General features: G+C 49.0%; 1 protein-coding gene across 3 annotated transcripts in view; it reads left to right on the top strand.

Annotated features, from left to right (window-relative positions):
• The window catches only part of TMEM44 (transmembrane protein 44), a 35,827-nt gene extending 17,769 nt beyond the window's left edge, over positions 1–18,058 (top strand). For 2 of the 3 annotated variants that reach the window (XM_033403741.2, XM_004278767.3), the window contains 3 exons: positions 3,879–4,037; positions 14,270–14,302; positions 17,149–18,058. In XM_033403741.2, the coding sequence (XP_033259632.1) occupies positions 3,879–4,037; positions 14,270–14,302; positions 17,149–17,259 (303 nt within the window). In that variant the 3' untranslated portion in view covers positions 17,260–18,058. The remainder of the gene's footprint in view (positions 1–3,878; positions 4,038–14,269; positions 14,303–17,148) is intronic. The other variant, XM_033403739.2, reaches the window with a different exon arrangement.
• Positions 18,059–22,267: the final 4,209 nt, after the last annotated feature.

Genomic DNA, 22,267 nt, shown 5'->3' with positions numbered 1-22,267 from the left:
TCACTTTTCTGTACACCTGAAACTAACACAATATTGTAAATCAACTATACTTCAATAAAGAAAGAAAAAAACAAGTTAGATCCAGGAGCCTCCTAACTGGTTTTCCTCTCACTGCTATTCTTGTCCCACACCCTCCATTTACAACCAGTAACCAGAAGGGTCTCTTACAAATGTAAATGACATCTTGTTCGTCTTTGTTTAAAAACACTCCTCTGGCTTCCCATTTCACGCAGAATAAAATCTAATCTCCTGCCACAGCCCCACGCTTTCCCCCTCCCTCACTGCCTCCTATTCTCCCCTCTTCACCTCTCTCTGCACAGAATTTCTCTCCGTTCCTCTGCCTACATGCTCTTCCTCCTGATTTTTTGCATGGATGCTTCTTTCTTGTCTTTCCGATTTCAGTAAAAATGTCACCTTCTCCTTCCCCCACCACTCATTCTGTGGAAAAGTTGCTTCCACCCCTCTGCTGTTTATTTTATTACCTTTTAAAATGCTCTGCAAAGCACTTATCGTGATCTTTTACTTTTGTTTGTTTTCTGTTTCCTGCTGGGATATAAACTTTGTCTCCTTCTGTCTTGTTTGCCAAAACCCTGGTGCGTCATGTCACGGGTTCTCCGTACAGGTGTGTTTGGAACCCAGAGTGCAGTGATAGCCGCCCCGCTGGGCTGCCCCTGGGATGTGCTGACGCTCAGACTTTGTGCCTGAGAGAAAGGTTTTACTCTTTGCTGTTGTTCCTTGGAAAGTGGGTGTAAATAACCTGTATGTGACGTAAGTGAAGTTCTGGGAGGTTTGGAGCACGCTTTCACGATTAAGAGTCCACTTCGGCCATTAAGCTCTTCTTCTGTCCAGAGGGTGGGTGGGTGGGTGGGTGATGGGAAGCCCTGGGGAAAGCACAGGGAGCCCTGGCAGCATCTGGCCAACGCTTTGCACTAGAAATTTTTAAATCGTGGAACTTGTGAAAAATAATAGTGCAAAAGTTGCATTCACTTGAACCCTTCCAGTACCTGAATCTTGAGTGGATGCCCACTGGAGAGCAGACTCCTTGAGAGAAGACTGTGTTCCTCTTCCGTTCTCCTCCACTGAGGCCGGCCAACACATTTTTGAGCAAATACTTCCATTCGGCCTCTTCCTTCTGTGTCCACCAGAGGGCGAGAGTTGCCTCCAAGACAGCTCCCAGCAGGGAGCCTGGGCAGAAGCCGCCTCCCTGGGCTCTAGGGTCATCATTTGCATAGTGGTCTGTTTACTGAGGGCTAACTACTTGCCAGGCTCTGAGTAAATAATAGCAGCCAACCCTTCCATGATGCTTATTGTACTGACTGGTCACAGTGCTTGGAGTACTGGTCTAAGTGCTTTATATAGATCAACTCATGTAATCCAACAGCCAACCCTTGAGGTATTATGCTCATTTTACAGAGAAGGAAAATGGGGCCCAGAGAGGTTAAGCAACTTGCTCAAGGTCACACGGTTTGTTGGTGGTAGAACCAGGGTTCAGACCTGTCTCTGCCGAGTCTGTGCCTTTGACCAAAATGCGATGCAGCTTCTTACTCGGCATGATGGCTGACACCGAGTAAGCGCTTGATAAATGTTTTTTACAATTATTAGCAACGCAGAGTCTTATAACAACCTGAGGTAGATACTAGTATTATTTCTATTGTCATTTATTAATACTTAATCATTTTATTATTCTTTTTTTTTTTTTTTTTTTTTTGCGGTATTCGGGACTCTCACTGTTGTGACCTCTCCCGTTGCGGAGCACAGGCTCCGGACGCGCAGGCTCAGCGGCCATGGCTCACGGGCCCAGCCGCTCCGCGGCATGTGGGATCTTCCCAGACCGGGGCACGAACCCGTGTCCCCTGCATCGGCAGGCGGACTCTCAACCACTGTACCACCAGGGAAACCCTTCTTCTTCTTTTTTTTTTTCAATATTTATTTATTTATTTTTGGCTGTGTTGGGTCTTCGTTGCTGCCCACGGGCTTTCTTTACTTGCGGTGCACAGGATTCTCTTTGCGGTGGCTTCTCTGTTGCGGAGCACGGGCTCTAGGCGTGCAGGCTTCAGTAGTTGTGGCACTCAGGCTCAGTAGCTGTGGCTCGCGGGCTTTAGAGCGCAGGCTCAGTAGTTGTGGCACATGGGCTTAGTTGCTCCACGGCATGTGGGATCTTCCCGGACCAGGGCTTGAACCCATGTCCCTTGCATTAGCAGGCGGATTCTTAACCACTGCTCCACCAGAAAAGCCCCCCTTATTATTCTTTTAAAATGAGGCACAGGGAGGATTAACTCACTTGCCCAAGATCCCATAGTTAGAAAATCACAGGAATAGGTTTCAGACTAATCCTGTCTGACTCTGGCACCTGAGCTTTTATACAGAGGACATGCTTTTTATGCCACCGTTTCATGCCACCATTTCATGCCTGCTGCATTAGCAAATTATTTTCTTTTTTTCATGAGACTGTCCCGATGGGCATGTTGTGGTGATATCGGTACCCTGTTGCCATGTGCCTTGATACACGTCCTGTTTGAACTACCATCAGGAAGTGGGCAAAAGAGCCAGAGTGGTGCTCACTCTTGCCAGCATCACCTCCTGAGTGCTGGTCAAGGAGGGATTTTCCAAGAGATGCAGCTGGGGTCAGGCTGAGCCTAGGAGACCGAGGGTGTGGGGTCCTAGGAGTCAACAGCTTGCAGCATTTGAAAACTCCATTTTCTCTGTTGACTCAGGTGTGGTCAGACCTGAGGAATTGATAGATTATTTCCTTTGTTGTGGCCTGGGAGGCCTCTGCTGCCCCGCCTCCCCCCCCTCCCACCCAGAAAGCTGTCTTTGTCTCCTTTGTGGATTTTCCTCCCTTCCAGCCGACTCTCACAGGGAACTGTGCCCTTGACCCCTCCAGGGCTGGAGCCCTGCGTGATTTGGGGACCCGTATGAGCAGCTGTTCTTCTCGTGTGTCCAGGACGTTTACTAAACCTGAACCCCGTGACACCAGTTCAAAGGAAGCAAGGCAGGGGTTACCAACCCCTTCTACAGATTAGGAAACTGAGACTCCGGAGGATAAGTTTTTTGCCGAGGTCATATGGTTAGTTGGTGGAAGATACGGTCCAGAAGGTGGGTTATTCCCCCTGTGCTGTGTCAGTGGGATGACCGCCTGGCTCCGAGCCCAGCCGGGAGCCTTGAGGATCTCTGGGGAAACCCCTGTGAGGCCTGTGGGAGGAAGCTTTCTTCTGAGATAGATGGACAGACAGACAGACAGGTAATCTCACAAGTTTCTTCCTCCCTTAACCCTTCCCAGCTCACTCTCATAGGCTGCTGGCGGGTGCGTTGGTTAAGCCTCTAGGGAGCACACTTTTGGCAAGAGCTATCCAAATTACAAGCGCTCATACCCTCTGATCCAGCAATTCCACTTCTAAGAATTTATCCTTTATATCCTGAAATTTTTAATGTACGGTATAATTTACTGCAGCCAGGGTTGATTGTAAAAGCAAGAGACTGGGGATATCCTAAACGTCCATTAGCAGGGGACTGGTTTAAATAGCTTGTGAACATCTGTACAATGCTACCAAAAAAAAAACTGCTATAAAACTACTTCTAAGGCATGTTGTTAAGTGAAATAAAGCAAGATGCATAAGAGAGTATAGAGTGTACTACCATTAGTGGAAATGGGGGAAACGTGTACATGCATTTGCTCTCGTGTGCACAGACTATTGGGAAGGACACACAAAGGAGGGCCGGCTGCCTCTGAGGAGGAGCTGAGTGGCCGCAGGAGGAGGGTGGAGGCGGCTGCGTCCTTTCGTGCCTTTTGAATGCTGAAGCACGTGGATGCTCTGACAGTGCGAAAAACAAAGATGCCAACCAAGTCTCCTGCCTGCCCTTCCCCGCACACCTTGCAGGCGAGCTGCAGTGCCACCAGGCTGCCTGGAGATGGACAGACAAGCACGGGAGCCACATCCCTGCAGGAGCCCCCCTCGTACCCTCCGGTTCAGGTCATCCGGGCGTGCGTGTCCTCCAGTAGCTCCTCCCAGGTCTCCTCCATCAACTCTGACCTCGAGGTAGGTGCTGTGTCTGCCGGCAGGTGCACGGGGCCTCCTTCACGCGTGCTTGCTGGTGCCTCTGAGGTGCCTGCACTGCTCTGTTCTCCTCGGCCCACGCCAGCCTCATGCCCACTCAGTAGTGAATAAGCATCTGCGCGAGAACTTTCCCACGCTGTCCGTGCTGAGGAGGACTTTCCGCAGTCAAATGAGTCATGGAAACACTGCACGCTGAATCATGGGGCACATTCAAGTCTTGCAGAAATAAATGCTGACTAACAAACTTCTTTTTTTTTTGCGGTACGCGGGCCTCTCACTGTTGTGGCCTCTCCCGTTGCGGAGCACAGTCTCCGGACACGCAGGCTCAGCGGCCACGGCTCACGGGCCCAGCCGCTCTGCGGCATGTGGGATCTTCCCGGACCGGGGCACGAACCTGCGTCCCCTGCATCGGCAGGCGGACCCTCAACCACTGCGCCACCAGGGAAGCCCCTAACAAACTTTTTAAAGAGTCTTGGTGTTTCCCAAACCCATTTGACCATGGAAGGCTTTCTTCCCCTGCAAGGAGCGCCAGGCTGTCCCCTGTGGTGCTGTCAGGGTCATACACAGGGGCCCTCAATGGGCATTGTGCCTGGCACTTTCATAAGCTTTGCCTCATTTTGAATTTTTGGATCTTTGAACAAAACACATCACATTTTGGATGCCGGAAATGGGTCTAACTCTCAGGTCTACGGTCCTGTCACTCTCAGCCCCACAGCTGTGGCTCCCAGCCCTGGTCAGGAGGAAGTTTCCCTTTGCCACAGGCAAGTGAGAACAAGGACAGCATAGTGGACAGGTGGTACCAGCAGGGGGAGGGACCGTCCTTCATTCTGGGTTTGCTGGGGTCTCCCACTCTTTTGATATTTAAATGCCCTTTTATGAATTGACGGTAACAGGAAGTGCTAAGTTGGTGTTGAGGGTTTGGTGTTGGTCTTAATGGCCTTATTTGGCAAAGTAATCAATCATCTGTCCTGAGTCAGTCCCCCAGATTCGTTCAACTCGTAGTGGACCCTGAAATCCGAAAGACTTAGAGCCCCTGATCTGCGGGGTAGAGTCCAGATCCCTTGGTGTGGGGTTCAGGCCTTGCACACCTGCCCCAGCCTCGTGCCCCTCCCCTGCCCTCACCTACATGTCCTCCTTGGCCATGGACTCTTCCCTCATCCCCAGGGCTCTGGGCCTTTCTTCCTGGGATTTCCTCTGGCCCAACTGCCGTGTGTCAGAATCCTACCCAGATGCCACCTGCTGTGTGAACTCCCCTCCCCTCCACGTACACACCAGAGATTAAAGCCTCCTTCCCTTGGGTGCTCAGAGCATACACCTCTCTTCCATCTCTGGTATTGTTTGCCCTGTAGCCTGAGGGCTGCAGGGACCTGTCTCCCCGGCCAGGCTGTGCACAGGCTTTTAGGTCTAGGGGCCTGGGCTGCCCTCATCTTTATCTCTTGATCCTGGAACACACAGAGTTGGTCATTGAGAGGTGGGTTTTGAGGGAGAAATTCTGCTCCAGACCAAGGACCATTTGGGCTCCGTGTATCCCTGAGTCCTTCATTTGGTGCTGTTTATTTCTTGGATCTGGTCTCAGAATGTGTCAGACAACCCAAGGTGCATGTCTTGGCAGCCCGGAGCCAGCAGTCCGGGCAGAGTCTAAGGCTAAGGGGAGAGAGGGAGAGTGTGTTCAGTGAGGGGAAGGGACAGTTGAGTTGGTGAGATGGGGGGAGGGGGCTTGGGGAGGGTGGGAAGCAAGCTCACTCTGTGGGAACCCTCAACTGAGCTAAGGATTGGACAGTGACCTTGAACAATTCAGAAATTTGTCTCTGTGGCTGTTTCGGGCAGTTTCTGTGTTTTGCGGTCCTTTTTCTCCCTCTCCTCTATTCGCTCTTTCCTTTTAAATTCCAAGGGCACAGGGTCGCGCTCATACATGAGGCAAATGGAGATGAATGCTTTTGCCCTTGCTAAACAAGGGGTATATTTTTAGAAGCCCAGGTGCCCCCATCTACCCCACCCACCCCCTCCAGAACCCCCAGCACAGCCTCCTACTTCATTCCCCAAAACACCCACGCGTTCCACATGACAAAGCGCTGAGTCCCGATCGGAAGTTACTTAGAATCTCACTAAACACAGGCACTGAGGAAATGCGAGCAGGGGACAGTGTAGCTTGTCAGGCTTGTGGCCCATCCGGCCTTCTGGTAATCTATACATTCTCTCTCTATATTCTCTCTCTAATCTATATATTCTCTCTTAAAAGTAATACATGTTTATTGTAGAAATGTTGGAAGATGTAAAGAAGAAAATGAGAGTTAAGCCACAAGCCCATCAACCAGCAGCTGCCTCAGGGCGGTGGGATTGATTGGGTGGGCTCCCCAGTTTTTCAGAGCAATATTCCTTAAAAGTTCTGGCTCCCTGATGGCTGAAGGGGAGGAAGAGGGTGTCTTTTAGCCGATGAGTGTGACACTGCATTTCATCCACCTGTTTGGGTCACTCATTTAGCAAACATGTTCTTGGGGGGGCATTTGAAAGAAAAATGCATGAGGGCAGGGGGGCTGGTCTGACCCACCACACGCAGTGGGAGGTACTTGGTAGGTTGGTCACAGTCTGATCATGACTTTGCTCCTCCAGACCACACCACACCCAAGGGACTGAAGCTGGGCCCCAGGTCATCACCTCTTCTGGTTTGCGACTTCTCTTGCTCCCAAGATGGATTGCACAGTTCAGATATTTCCTAACACTGGGCTGAGACACCCAGGGCATCTGTTTGTACTCTCTGGCTACAGTCGTCTGTGTCTTTTGCCAGCCAGCTGGGCTCCTGCTTGACCCGCGGGTCCATAGGTGAACGCTTGTGCCCCCCACTCTGGAGGCCTGGGGGCACTCTTTGTCGCTATGGTGTTGTGTTTGTCACTCTGTGGTCCTTTCCGACTTTGTGACTTAACTCTCAGAGGGTGCTTTTGTGTCCATGTCCTTGGGGCACATACCCACAGGTTTGAAGACCTACCTCCTGCCGTGCTGAGGGAGGTGGAGAGAAGAGAGGTCCCTCAACACGACATACACTGTATCCACAGCACTCAGCTCACTACGCGTTTTTAAATTCATTGCTCACAGTGACTGCGTGTGTGTCATGAGGCAGGCGTGGTATGTTCTATACTTTACAAGCACTGTTTGATATAGTCCTCCTAACAGCCCTGAGGCAAGTACCTTTAAATATTCTTGTTTCCCAGAAGAGGAGGCTGGGATTCATTGAGTTTTAGTAACCTGCCCAAGAAAACATCATCATCGTCATCATCGTCATCGTTATAATTGGCAGACCTGGGGTTTTGAACACAGCTCTGTGTGGCTCTGAAACCCTGTTGTTACCCACTACACCCCACTGCCTCAGCAGTAACTACCCAGGGCCGAGTTTCTTATCTATCATTCCCATTTTACAGATGAGAAAACTCTCTCCACAGGACTGTCTCCACTTACCTATGCACTACCTGTGTTCTCAGGCAGGGTCCTGTCTAATAGGCAGGATAAAACATTGGGATTTACAAGGAATTCCAGTGATGCAGAACACCCATGAAAAGAGGTGAAGTAGAGACAGATAAGGCACGGGAGCTTGCGTGGAGGGAGAACTGGGTCATTTTCACCTTTTCTCAAGTGTCCACTGGATGGGCTGGTCAGGGCACCAGACTAATGGCAGTGGAGCCTGAATGTGACTCATAACCCTGTAGACAGGCCATTTGTGTGGGCTGTGTGGATTTCTGGACGTCTCCACAAGACAGGGCACACTCCACGGAGACTGTGCACCTACTCACTCAGCTACTCGACACCAGGCAGCCTGTCTCCTGACACAGCCGTCGGAGGGCGTTCTGAACACATGTGGAGGAAGGGTCACTGGCTCATGGTCTGTGGGTGAGGGACCAGGGCCCAGAGGGAGCAGGGCTTTCCGGAGTGGCCCGCTCACTTGCCGGGGCAGCCAGCACCTGTTTTATGAGTGCAGGGTCGACATTCCCTCAGTGTTGAGACTGCTCCTGTGCCTTTTAAAGGTTTTTTTCCTCCTAGCCTCTGGGATGCAAGAAAAGATTGAGTCCAGCTTTGTGTTTAGTCATTTTTTTCCTTCTGTGCTTCCTAGCAATGCCATTGAAGCTTTGTAGGAATTCTGCAAGGAGGCTGTTTCTGTCAACAGAAGAAAGTCTGCATGTTGAGAATGACTGTACCTGGAGCTGGCTCAGTGTGTGTGTGTGTGTGTGTGTGTGTGTGTGTGTGTGTGCGCGCGCGCGCGCGCGCGCATAGAGCCAAACACCACACACCAGATTGCTGTCTGAAGAGGCTCGCGTCCCAGACCCCGTGTCCTGCTAATTCTGTGCCTAAGGCTCTTGACAGCCAGGACTGCTTGTTCCCTCTCCAGACCCTGCTTCCAGCACCAGCAGACCAGGACACAGTCCCTTGGATGTTTGTCATTCTTAAAGCCAAATCATTCTTTCAAGGAAAAAACAATTAATTAGTTAATAAAAAGAATACACACCCACACACTGACTCTAAAAGTGCTAATTTTAGAAGTAAATACATATACGTATGAAGAAAGAGGCCAGAAATTTCTAATAGGTCCCAAAGACCAGAAATTAAGTTCAGGGCATGGTATCTGCCCTGCACAGATCTGTGTGCCCCTATGTGCTCGGCAGCAGTGAGAGATGGTGCGTCCGGAAATGTGTGGACAGTCAGCTAGTTCCCCTGGGGGTAAGGAAAGACTGTACTGGGCCCCCCCAGGGCAACGGGGCTGGGCAGGAGAGAGAGGGCTGACCAGGGGTCGGGTGGACACTGGCTTGTCCAGGCTCTCGCTGACCTGCCAGGCGGCCTTGGTTCTGCCCTGGACTTCTTGGGTTTTAGTTTCTCCCTCTGTAAGTGGGAATCAGGAGACCTGCCCTACTTACATTACGGAGTGATTCTGAGGATCAAGTGGGGGTGCTGCTGGGGCCCTGCAAGCCTGCCGATGGTGCTAGATGCAGTGCAGTGGACAACGGGCTGCAAGCGGGCTCAGACACCTATGCTGGCCCTGAGAGCCTTTGAACCAGGTGACGCCGTTCATTTCTCTGGACTTGCTCAGTGAGTGGAGATAATGAACTCAGGGAGCTGGTGAGGCTCTGACAGAGCACTGTTCCCGCGGATGATGAGCTTTGAACTGGGCCATCTTTCAGGTCCCATTTAGCAAGTGACCTTAAGTGAGCAAGTGTACTGGGGGAGTTAGGCGGAGGTGAATTACACTGAGTCGGTTCTTAGAAGTGGAAAGGCTTCCATCAGGAAAACAGCGGGGCCAACCACCAGCAAAATGGGCTGCTGTGTCTGCCTGGGTGCCACTCAGAAAACCTCTTCTGGCCTCCGCAGTCTCTAGAAGCATTTCCATCACGCTGCCTGAAATCCAGGGAAGAGCTCCTGACTGAGCTCCTGCCTCCGTCCCTCCTCCTCTTCCCAACACTCCATCAGCTCCATGGCCTTGCTGCTCTAAGGCCCTCTGTGGCTCCTTACTGCTTACAGTTTATGTCCAGACCCCTTAGCCTGACCTCTAGGACATTTCGTTGTCTGGTTCAGGGCTAACTCTCCAGGTTTTCCTCTGCACATCCAGCCAGCTTTCCCTTCTCTGGGTTCCTTTGCTCATCTGTCTTCTGCCCTTCAAGGCCCTGGCTAAATCCTGCTTCCTCCGGGAAGCCTTCCCTGTGTTCCTGAGTAGGGTTGCTAGATTTAACAGGCAAAAAATACAAGAGGCCAGTGAATTTGAATTTCAGATAAACACACCTATACTAAAACATTATTTGTTATCTGAAATACACATTTCACGGTGTATCCTGTGTTTTATCTGCAGCAGCCCTGCTCCTGAATCCAACTTGATCATGGCCATTTCCCGCCCTTCCCTGGGCCACTTCTTCGGTTCTGAGCAGCATATGAATAGCAAAACTTTTTCCAAAAAAATCAGGAACATACAATGTTTTATGTCAATTATATCTCCTGTTTTAATGGGAAAAAATAATTTAAAAAAAATCAGGAACAGGAGCCAGGGTTGCCAAGGCCTTTCCCACTGGTGGTCTTGGAGTTTGGCCTAAATACAGTATTTGCATCTCCTTGTCAGTGGAGTTCAGAGGTGCTCGCTCCCAACCCTTGCTGCCCACCGTTGTAATACATAGGCCTTCATCTCGGCTTCCCCTTCATCCCAACCGTGGGATGTCCCTGCAGTGAAACTGTCATCTTTATAAGGGAAACCGGCCCAGTGTGGGTCAGAACTTCTCTCTTACTGATCCAGTTCACCATGGGCTTTGCATACAGCACTCCACGGCCTGTGATCCATTTTTCCTCACATCCCATTTTCCTCACGACAGCCCAGGAAGGAAGAGCTGAGTGGGGAGTTTGGGCTGGTAGAGAGGAGGAAAGAAAGTATGGGAGGTGAGACAGTGCTTGATCCGGAGTAAGTGCTATAGAACTGCTTAATTAACTAACTAAAGAAATTGAAAGGATGAGATTTTTGAAGCGTATGGTGTTAAGGTTTAAAAGCCTGTAAGGTACTAGGAAAATCAAAAAGGAAATCTACTTGATGAAATCTAAGACGGAACTGTAGCTGGCGTGTATCTGGCCAGTCTCAAAACTTTATGATCAGGGCTTCCCTGGTGGTGCAGTGGTTGAGAGTCCGCCTGCCAATGCAGGGGACACGGGTTCGTGTCCCAGTCCGGGAAGATCCCACATGCCGCGGAGTGGCTGGGCCCGTGAGCCATGGCCACTGAGCCTGCGCGTCCGGAGCCTGTGCTCTGCAACAGGAGAGGCCACAACAGTGAGAGGCCCGAATACCGCAAAAAAAAAAAACAAAAAAAAACTTTATGATCAGAAAAAACAAAAAACCTTTATAATGGGTCCTGAGTCCAACACCATTTCACCTCCCCCATCTTGGGGAAGTCGCTTCTCTCCAGATGTAAGAGGAGGGAGTTGAACAAATGGTCTCTGAGGGCCCATCCAGCTCCCAGTCCTAGAAAGTGACCCTGTTTCCTCAGTGGCTGAGACACACCTCAGAGTCTTCAGGAACAAAGGAGAGCTTACCACATGCCCTGTGGACAGCGCCTATAGGTTGCTTCTTGGTTTCAGAAGCACGAAAAAGTGTTCTTTTAGAAATGAGGTGAATTGAAACGCTACATGCTGTGGTTCACGGAGATGATGGAATTGTGATCCTAAAGACAATTCAAGGATATGTGGAAATGCTCACTATACTTTAAGAGAGAAAAGCCATTTGCATAATTTGGGGGGGGTGTGTGTGTGTGTTTGTTTGTATTTCAGAGGGCTATTCAATAACTGTTCATAGAGGCCCTCTTTTAGGGATAGAATCCTGGCAATCTTTTTTTTTTTTTTTTTTTTTTTTCGCGATACGCGGGCCTCTCACTGTTGTGGCCTCTCCTCATTGCGGAGCACAGGCTCCGGACGCGCAGGCTCAGTGGCCATGGCTCACGGGCCCAGCCGCTCCGCGGCATGTGGGATCTTCCCGGACCGGGGCACGAACCTGCGTCCCCTGCATTGGCAGGCGGACTCTCAACCACTGCACCACCAGGGAAGCCCTGAGCAATCTTTATTTTGGGTTTTGAAAAATTTTCTATACAAAAATGAACAAATTTTGCTCTTGAAACAGGGAAGACTACACAAATGTTTATTTATTTTTACTTCTTTGTGGGGGGTGGAGAGAGACCTCAGTTACAAAGATTTGAGTTAATTGTATTCCCTAGGCACATTATCATTAGTTTAGAAAGTGACTTAAAAAAGAAATCCTGGCTACTACTTCCACTAGTGGGTACTCTTCTGAAATTTTAGCTTGCTTGTGATGCTGAAGATTTTGAAAAGGAGGTTTCAAGGTTTCATTTCAAATTCAGTTGGAGGACTCTTAAACTTTTTTATTTGTTTGCTTGTCTTTAAATACACTTTTTCTTTTGGAGTAATTTTAGATTTACATAAAAGTTGCAAAGGTAGGACAGAGAGTTCCTGTATACCTTCACCCAATTCCCTCTAATGTTAACATCTTGCACCACCATGCTGCATTTGTCAACACAGAGAAATTAACATTAGTACATTACTATTAACTAAAGTACAGACTTTATTTGGGTTTCACCAGTTTTTCTATTAATGTTCTTATTCTTAGCATATTTTCTTTCATCTCTCTTTTTATTTCTATTACATTTGCAGAAGTTATGTAACTTTTTCCACCTGTGTTGTCACCAACATTTCCGTCTTTTGCAGTGTGTGTGGAAACATCATTTTTCGTAATTTTGTGTGTTCTCCATTTAATCTTTTTTTTAGTTTATGTTTTCCCCAGCAGGATGTCATTAAAAGATGAATGCTGTGGAATTATCACGGTTTTGTTAGGTATTAATGGCATTGTGCTTAGGAGTTTGTTTTTTTTTGCGGACCTCTCACTGTTGTGGCCCCACCCCCACCCCCGCCTCGGAGCACAGGCTCCAGACGCGCAGGCTCAGTGGCCATGGCTCACGGGCCCAGCCGCTCCGCGGCATGTGGAATCTTCCCGGACCGGGGCACGAACCCGCGTCCCCTGCATCGGTAGGCGGACTCTCAACCACTGCGCTACCAGGGAAGTCCTGTGCTTAGGAGTTTTTAAGTCCTTATCTATGAGATACATACTGAAGTATTTACAGATGAAATTATTTACTTTAAAATACTTCAGCAAATAAAAAATTGGGGGAGCTAGAGCAAATGAAAGAGAATATGTCCACAGGTGTTCATTAGATTTTGCTTTTGTGTATGACTGAAAATCTTATAATTAAAAAGTTGTTCAAGAGAAAAAGGCGTGGTACAGCTGAAGTCAGTGGTGACTCAAGTTTTCTAGGTCCATTCTGTCCTCCCGTGGAACGGGGGGAAGTAGTTCATAGGTACCAGGCTGGAAGCATGTGACCTGGAAGGGGTGGGTGGGAGAGGGAGGGAAGAGGGAGAAACTGGGGAGACGACTCTCAAGCTTCATTTCTGCCACCCACATCCCCATATCCTGCCCTCCCTCCTGCAGTGGCCACCTCATCCTACCCAGCAGGGGGCAGGGCATTCTTGTGGGGGGCACTGACCAAGGACCCAGCTTTGGTGCCCCTTCCCTGCCCTCCTCAGTTTCAAGGTGGAACCTCTGCCCTTCGCCTCCAGTCGGCCAGGTGCCCTGCCACTGAGCTTGGGGCACAGCTCTGCCAGCACAGCCTGGGTCAGACCTCTCTGCCTGACTCCACCCCTACCTCCAGCTCTGACCCAGAATGGGACTTGTGCAGGCCCCAGAGCAGAGCCCCATCTCTGGGCTAGCAGTTATCCGTGGACAAATAGAGGTGTTCAATAAAGTTTTTATAATCCTAACAGATACACAGCTGCACACACGCAGGCACGTACAGATTCACGTAACAGACTGGGCTGAGTGCATTCCGCCAGCCCTGCCGGTCCTGAAGACTCAAAGTTGAGTCAAACTGCAGCCCTCAAGGAGCTCAGAGAAACCAAACAAAAGCAAACAAACAGAAGTTGTTCAAAATGGAAATTTTAAAAGAATTGAACAGTAGGGGCTTTGTTTCAATGTGACAATAAAGCCAAATCCTGTGTACTGTGCAGATTGGCAGCAGATCAGTATAACAGACATTTGCAGATTCATAGCTTATGAATACACACACACACACACACACACACACACGTGTCCTGGGCACTACAGGAGGTGCTGGACGAATGAGAGCAGACGGCGACACTACCCTTCAAGAACCTGAGCCAGACATATTTGAGGCTTGGGGTGGAACCAACCGTGCGGTAAAGGCTGATTAAATATGAATCTTGGCTGGTAGCAAATACCCCATAGTTTCAAGATGAGGATTTTATTTGCATCTCTCTTTCTTAGTTTCATGGGTTTGTGTTGACTCATCTCAGCCATGTGGTTAATAAATGGAATCTTTATGATTATGCCTAATAATAAGTTCTAATAGTAATTTTTAAATCTGCATAGATGATAATTTTTTCAAGGACCTGTAGCCCTTCATAATTATCACAATTATCCTACTGACCATTTAACTAAGTTGTAGCCACTCGTAGCTGCTGCCTTTTTGCTTGCTGAAGTCAGTTGTTCCTTTGCCTCCGGACCGGCGGAGGGCCTTTCTCCTGGCTCACTGAGCAGACAGGGGCTGGCGCTGATCTCTGCTCTGTGATGGTGGCAAAATCTAGTCAACACTTTTTTTTTAATCTCTCTTTTTATTCTGCAGCAGAACTATTGGGAAGCCCTAAACTCGGAGCAGGTATGGACAATCGTGCTCTCTCTTTATTCTGCAAGGGACTTCCTGTGGCTTGATTTCAGTTCCTGCTTTTGTGAGCCCCCCTTGGATGGCTGGGCCCGTGCCAAATTCCTCTAGGAAAAAAAAGAATTTGAAAATGAGTGGAGAGTCTGAAAGTCGAGGGTTTTTTCCAGGCTCTCCATTTCAGAGTTCTTTCTGCTTTGTCCAAACCATCTAGTAGGGGCTCAGGGAAGATGCATAACCCAAGGAAGAAACTTGCTTGGAACAAAAGTTTTTGAACAAGAGGAAGCCCAGCAGGTCACTAATGGTAGTGGTGCCGGGAGTGGCTGCAGGAGTCGAGATCAACGTTCCCCTATGTTGTCATTGTGAGACGTTGGGCAGCTGGCTGCTGTCTCTATGCCCTCCTCGCCTCCAAGTGACAAATAAGCACATGATTCATGACAGCCACCTGTGCCTGTCACCTCCCAGGATTTTTTTTCTGATAAGAGAGTAGATTATCTTTTGCTCAAATTCTCTGAATGCCTGGATTCCAGTGATGTTTTTATTACTTAAAATGACATTTTAAAACACAATATTCTGGGAATTCAGAAGGAAGAGATTTAAATTGTTTTCGAAGGCTTAATCCACTTTAAAGAGTGCACCTGACCAGAGTGGTGGGCTGTTTCTGTTTGCCGGCAGTGGAATTGGTCAGGAGTAGCAAGGATAACTCTTAAGAAGGCATTTTAGGAACTGGAGCTGTGGTTTTGACACATCAGGGCGGCTAAGAACCACCCTAAGAGCTTGTTCAAATGCCAAGCCTTAGGTCCCAACCCACAGATAGGGTCTGGGGTGGGTCCCCAGCATCAGTCTTTTTTTTTTTTTTTTTTTTTTTTTTTTTGCTGTACGAGGGCCTCTCACTGTTGTGGCCTCTCCCGTTGTGGAGCACAGGCTCCAGACGCACAGGATCAGCGGCCATGGCTCATGGGCCCAGCCGCTCTGCGGCATGTGGGATCCTCCCAGACTGGGGCATGAACCCGTGTCCCCTGCATCAGCAGGCGGACTCTCAACCACTGCGCCACCAGGGAAGCCCAGCATCACTCTTTTTAATGAGCACCCTGGGCGGTCCTGGTGAGACTGGTCCAGAACTGAGATCTAGAACGTGGGTCTCCACTTGAAAACAGAATTCATCAAAAAGCACACTGTCCATTCTCAGAGAATGGAACAGGCCCCCACTTCCACTGCTAGGCAACTGGGTCTCAGAGGCTGAGGGGCCAGGGAGCTCTTTTACTTGGGATCTCTGATAACGTCTGGAAGGAATTTGCTTATAGGTGTCTGCCCAAGTCTGCATCCACAGGTAGATGAGAAATTAGCGTATGTGTGCCTGACACAGTCCCAGACACGTACAAGGGGCTGAACTGCACCAATGAAATCAGCTCAGTCCCTGGCCTGCATGGTTACTGGGGATGAGGTGGTCTTTTTAACATGATACTGTTTTTCATGACCAAGTAGTAGAACTCAGTTCAGTTATGAGCAGTAAATCAGTAATTGAACGGGACTCTCTTTCTGTTGGAAACAAAGCTACAATTTGTGTTTTATAACTAATGGGGTGTGGGCATTATCTTTCAGTGGCTCAGGGAGCCTTGAGGACCTTGTCCTGACCCTCTGAGGACTGGACTGTTTGATTCTGCTCAGGTTTGAGTAGCTGGTGGAACACTTTTCTTGGAGTGCATGTCCGTGCCTGGCTCTATTTTCTTGCCCAAATAAGATTGTCTGGCCCGGGCTGACACATCCTACGTGGCCTTTGCTTGTTGTTTCCTGGGTCTTTTGCTACTGTCAAATGCAACCTTATGACTCAGAATCACCAGTCATAGAAACTCAGAAATGAGAGATCGTATTATCTAGCTGCTGATTCAGCCTCCCAGTTTACAAATGGAGAAATCAAGATCCAGAGAAGAGAAAGCAAGTTAGTGGCAGAAAGAGGACCCGAGCCCGACCCCTACTTGCCTCTGTGGCTGGAATCACTAAAGATGATGCCCTTGCTCTTGGCCCACATGAAAAGCTCTCTCTTTTATCTGTTGTTTTAGAACAATAGGAGGATTTTGCAAACAGCTTCATCAGTTCTTGTGTGCTCACCTATTTTTTTTTTCCTTTTAACCTTTTTTTTTTAACCCCTACACATTTCAATTTCCCATACTTGTCTGAGTCAGAGTGATGAAATACTCACAGGCAGTGACCACCACTCTGGATTAGGTTTTAAATGTTTGTTTTTGACAAGTCTGCTGACCTCAAGTTTAGAGGAAACACCATGTGGGGGGGCAAGGGCAGACCAGTACCCTGCTCCTAAGAAGCTCTGTCATCTACCTGAGAGGACAAGGTGGACACACAGGGCAGGGCTGCCCATGCTCAGCTGCAAACCAGTGGTACAGGCAGTATAGAGAAGCTGGGGAGAGCTCAATGGGTGTCAGGATAGGCTTCTAAGAAGAGGAGGAACTTACCTGGGCCATAAAGAATGGGTTGAGTTTGCCTGGTCTTTTCCAGGAATGAGTTAGGCAGGGAGGTGGGAATTATCAGGATAAAGGGAGCATGACTGAGTCTCACTAGAGAAGGACTTGGTGAAGAGGGGGGAACAGAGAGTAGGAGGGGGAAGTAGGGTTGGTCTGTTCAGGGTGGCTGCCCATTAATTCCTTGATTTAAAGTTATACTTGCCCTGTTAGGTTCTAGAAACACAGACCTGGTTAACTTGTCCTTACCTGTTTGTTCTTGTCTGTGCCTGGGCCATGAGGACCAAGATTGGAGCTGTCGTTGGGGAAATTGTAAGAGATGGGAAGGGCCTATTCCACCAAGGTACCTCTTGTGTCTTTTCTCCACAGTGGGATCCTGAAGACGTAAACCTTGGAGGGAACAAAGACAACATGGAGATATTCAGACCCCGGGTGCACAGGTGGTCTATGAAGCCAGTGGACTTGACCTCTGATAAGTAACACTTTCTGGAGCCAGCTCAGCAGCTCAGAACCCAAGGTCAAGGTTTGGTCAGGAACTGAGCAGGGATCAACCTGCAGAGACAGCCATGGCAGGAATTTAAGCTTCTGCCAAGGCCACCCATGAAAGTGAGGAACCAGGAGCTGTCACGGAGCTTGGCTGGTCTGCACCATGGCTCAGAATGGAGCTAAGACCTTGGGCCCTGTGGACAGACCTGGACACACCCAGAGTTTGTTCTGAAAATTCAAAGTTCACAAACCAATCTCGCTTTGAAATATAATCTAAAATAGTTTGGTCTCTCTTTTCCCTTTCCCTTTGGATTCAACCCTACTCTGAATATCTGCTACAAACGAGCTCATCTAACAAACAGCTAATATGTTTGGATCTTAGTAAAGCCCCACTCTGTAAGACCTGGCTAAGCCTAGAGAGGGGTGGGCCCGCGTTTGGGGGGTTTGGGACACAGTCACAGGTTCTGATGGGACCTGGCTCCTGCCCTCCAGTCACCCACTTGAGTTTTCTGCTGGAAGTTGAGAGAGGACTGTTTGATCAACCAAGTGTTTGCAAGGTCACTGGTATTGCAAGGGTGAGCAAAGCAAAGTGCTCTAGGTACCAGGACTTGCTGCAGCCTGGCCCAGTGTGTGCTGGGCTAGGGTCTGCAGGTGCAGGGAACTGTCTGCTTCAGGAGGTAACGGAAAGCATGCAAAGGGTAAGAGGCACGGTGGGAGGGGCTCAAAATCCCCTCTCAGGATTATTTTGGAGCTACGGTGGGAGGAACGCTAGAATGAATAAATCCTGATCGAGTGCACTGAAGCATCTCACCATGGAGCACAGAGATACGTCTGAATCCCAGCACAGCCACAGAAGTTGGCCACCAGGGGACCTGGGAGAAATGCCAAGAAACACAGCTCTGCTTCTGGCTGGCCCCTGGCAGCCTGTGTGACTCAGCTGCAGCTGTCCAGTTGCTCCTGAGGGGTAGTGCAAGTCCCAGCAGCATGAAAGAGGGGGTGCCTCAGGGAAGCAGGTTGTTCCACAGGTCTCTGCACAGATTCCAATCCCCTGCATGATCTCTGAACTAGAAGTGAACCTAAAGCCACCCTATTTATCCAACTGCTTTGGACCCTGGTTGTCTTTTAATGGAGTTTGCTAAAGTCAATTTTGCTTTGTGATCTTAATCACTGAAGCTATACTTTGAGGGAAGATGAAACTTTTAACTGGGGACAAGGGGAGGTTGGGAGAACAATCCAGCAGATGAAACCACACAGAGGATTGGAAGCAGGGAAGGGGGAAATCTAGCTAAGGAAAGAGGACTCTGATGTGGCCAGAATGGATGTAGGGGGTGGGTGAAGAGGCTGGAAAGGAACCTGGGAGTTGGTGCTTAATTCTGTGGCTGGCTGGTAGCTATTGCAAGATACAGAGAGGAAGCTGACTGACATGCCTCAGGTGGGCCACAGCTGATTGGTGAGTTTTACATCCCTGCAGCCACAACTTTTCAAGAAGCAGAAATGTACAGTCATGGTTACAGCACCAACTTGGGAAACGTGTTTAATTTGATTAGTAACAGCAGGGCAGGAGGAGGGCTCATCTTTAGAAAGGCAGAGGCCTGGGGACAGGATGACATCCCTGGAGTTTGTCTTTAACACATCGCCCCTCCCAACGGGAGGCTGGCTCATGTCCCTGGGGCACCAGAAATTGGTTGGATCCTAATGGAAATGGCCATTCACTGAGGAATATCAAATGATCTTGCTGACTTTGCGCAGCACAAACTACTTGAGCTCCAGATGTTAACCATCTCCCTAGATCCCATCGTCCCTGCCTCTTCCTTCACAAACCAGTCCAAGCTGGTCTCAAAATGGAATCCCAGAGCGAACCTTTAAACTGACAATTTTGGCAGCAAAGTTTGGCCTCATTGTTCAATGAGAATCTGCCTGTTATGCAACGCTCTGGAGCCTTTGGGAAGAGATGCCAACCCAAATGCCTTCCTCCTAGCAGGAGCGTTCCCACCCTGGGCCTCCGCTGCAGCTTCATGCCCTAGCCGTTAGTCAGACCAGGAGGATAACAGGAGTTACTTGCCCTGAAGACCCACTGAGCAGTGCAAGGGGGTTACCTACACTAGGGAGAAGCTGGGGAACCAACTGTGTAATCATCCTCTCCTGCCCACTCATCTGGAGGTGAGAGATGGTATAATAGTTGTAGTTGTACTGCCTATTATCTGCATGGCTTGGAGCTTGTTACCTAACCTTTGTGAACTCCTGGGGTAGACTGAGAATAATACCTATCTAGAAAGCTTGTTGTGAAGATTAAATAACGTATATGAAATGCATAACACTACGTGACTCAAAGTAGACATTGAAGAGGGATTAGTTTCCTTCCTCCCTATAATTCCTGGCCACATATGACCTGCAAGCCAGTTGGTAACCAAAGAATCAGACCCACAGATGGAAGGGACTTCAGAGGATTGAATTGCCTTGACAACAACCCCAATAAGTGATTAAAGTGATTACCCACCCCCTTCATAAGCTACTCAAAAAAAAAAAGGATTTCACCCATTTTAATCTCCCAAGGAAAGAAGTCTGTGTGATTTAGGGAGAGCTCTATCCCTAAGGTTTTCTTAAAACCCTTTCTAGATCCTGAAGGACCAATCCCCTTATCTCCCCCAGTACTTCAGTATGATGAAGAGATTTATGAGCAGTCATCTGATGCCACACTCACATCTGATTGTTACAGTTGGGTATGAGCTCCTCCAGAGCAAGGAGAGGCACTGGGCCAAGGAGCCTGGCTGGGCTCCAGTTCCTATGTCTGATTCAGCGTGATCCTTGTTAAGTCATTTCCCTTTCTGATCACAGTTTCATCATCTGTAAAATGAAAGGACAGATTTCTTTCCTTTTTTTTTTTAACCTATTATGAATATGCCAGTGAATTTTTTTTTTTTTTTGCTGTATGCGGGCCTCTCACTGCCGTGGCCTCTCCTGCTGCGGAGCACAGGCTCCGGACGCGCAGGCTCAGCAGCCATGGCTCACAGGCCCAGCCACTCCGTGGCATGTGGGATCTTCCCGGACTGGGGCACGAACCCGTGTCCCCTGCATCGGCAGGCGGACTCCCAACCACTGCGCCACCAGGGACGCCCGCCAGTGAATTTTTTTTTTCCTACAGAAGACTGACATCTTCATAAACTCTCAAGAAAGAGACAATATCAAGAGAAATTTCAGATATATTTAAAAAATAGGTTTCATTATATAATATACACTTCTCTCTGTTTGGATTTTACTATCCATTTAAGATAAAATTCCCCTTTTATGAAGAACCGAGGCTTTGCTGAAACAAGAAGAGATCACAGCATTTGATGTTTAAAATTTTTGCAGTTTCCTTCCAGTACTGAAAATTTTAAAATATGATATATGAATATTTTCCAGTGACAGGAAAAGAATTCTGTATCGATCATTAAGAAAAAGAAGAGGGCTTCCCTGGTGGCGCAGTGGTTGAGAGTCCGCCTGCCAATGCAGGGGACACGGGTTCGTGCCCCGGTCCGGGAAGCTCCCACATGCCGCGGAGTGGCTAGGCCCATGAGCCGTGGCCGCTGAGCCTGCGCGTCCGGAGCCTGTGCTCCGCAGCGGGAGAGGCCACAACAGTGAGAGGCCTGCGTACCGCAAAAAAAAGAGCAGTGTCTTAGTGTTTCAAGGCTAATTTTGCAACATTTCCAAGATTCTCTCCACTTCTTTTGCTGTCCTTTCTTGATCATCCCCCTCCACAGTTTCCAACTATGAGGGCATTGCTCTACTCTCTTCCACTTTTCATTGTTTTTTTCTGACATTCAAGTCGATGTTTTGACAGAGGAGGCTCTACTTTGAATGAACCCAAGATTTGGTGTAATGGTGACTAACATCTCTTCAAGAAGTTTACACGTGCCTGTCTAGTATTATTCTAAAGGTCATCATCGCTTGAGAGAGACAGCCTTAGATCAGGGAATGGTGCTGAATCAAGTGACTTAGAGCACATCTGATTTGTTGTTTCCTTACCCAACTCTGAAAGCCAAACAAGGTACCAGGCATCCAGCACCGCTGCTTCTGGACTGGACACTTCATCGACAGTGTTAACTTCCAGTGTCTCAGTTAATCTGTCGCCTAGAGAACTCAACATACCCTCCCAATTCCATTGGAAATTTTCCACGGGCAGTCGATATTGGCGGCAGAGGGCCAGGCTCTTCTCTTCCTGGTCCTCGGGGTCTTGCAGCTGTGATTGCAAGAGGGCTTAGTCCCTGTCGTAGGTCAGGAGCGCTCGCCCCCTCTTCACCGTTCACTGGGTTCCTCCACGACCGTCCTGGCGGGGCAGTAAGTGGTCTCCTCAAACTGCGACGGCGAAGGAGGCCACTGTTGGCACCGTCAGAAGTGAATCCCGACCTCCTACTGGCTACTTCTCCCTCAGAGAAGCGGCCTAACCCCGGCAGCCTGCTTCCCGTTCAAACCTCTGTCCTGGGTCTTCCGGGAAGAGAAGAAATGCCCGGCCCCGCGAGTGAGTGCGCACTAAGCAGCTGCCGCCTCACGCGAGTCCGGCGCATCCCACGCCGCCTCCGGGGCCCCAGACCGGACGGGGTCCTGTTTCGCCGCCTCCGGGGAGCTGCCGAGGGCGGCTCCTGGGGTGCATTTCACACCGCTGGTTTTGTAAGGGGATGATAACAAGATTACTGTTCCGAAATTATTGACAGCATTCAGCATCCTTTATGGTGTACTGGAAAACATCCTATTTGTTTTTAAATACATTTAAAATGTTTTTTGAAATATAGTTCAGGTACACAGTTTTTAAAAAGAGAATCAGATTGTAACAAAAGGCTTATGAAGGAAAACAGCAGTGCCCTGCTCCTTCGACCCCAAAGGTCCTGCTTCTCGCCCGTCCACTTTTTTTTTTAACTTCTTTATTGGAGTATAATTGCTTTACAGTGGTGTGTTACTTTCTGCTGTATAACAAAGTGAATCAGCTATACGTATACTTATATCCCCATATCTCCTTCTTCTTGGT

This window comes from Orcinus orca, chromosome 5 (genome assembly GCF_937001465.1).
Source record: "Orcinus orca chromosome 5, mOrcOrc1.1, whole genome shotgun sequence".
NCBI lineage: Eukaryota > Metazoa > Chordata > Mammalia > Artiodactyla > Delphinidae > Orcinus > Orcinus orca.
This window is presented reverse-complemented; position numbering and strand designations above follow the sequence as displayed.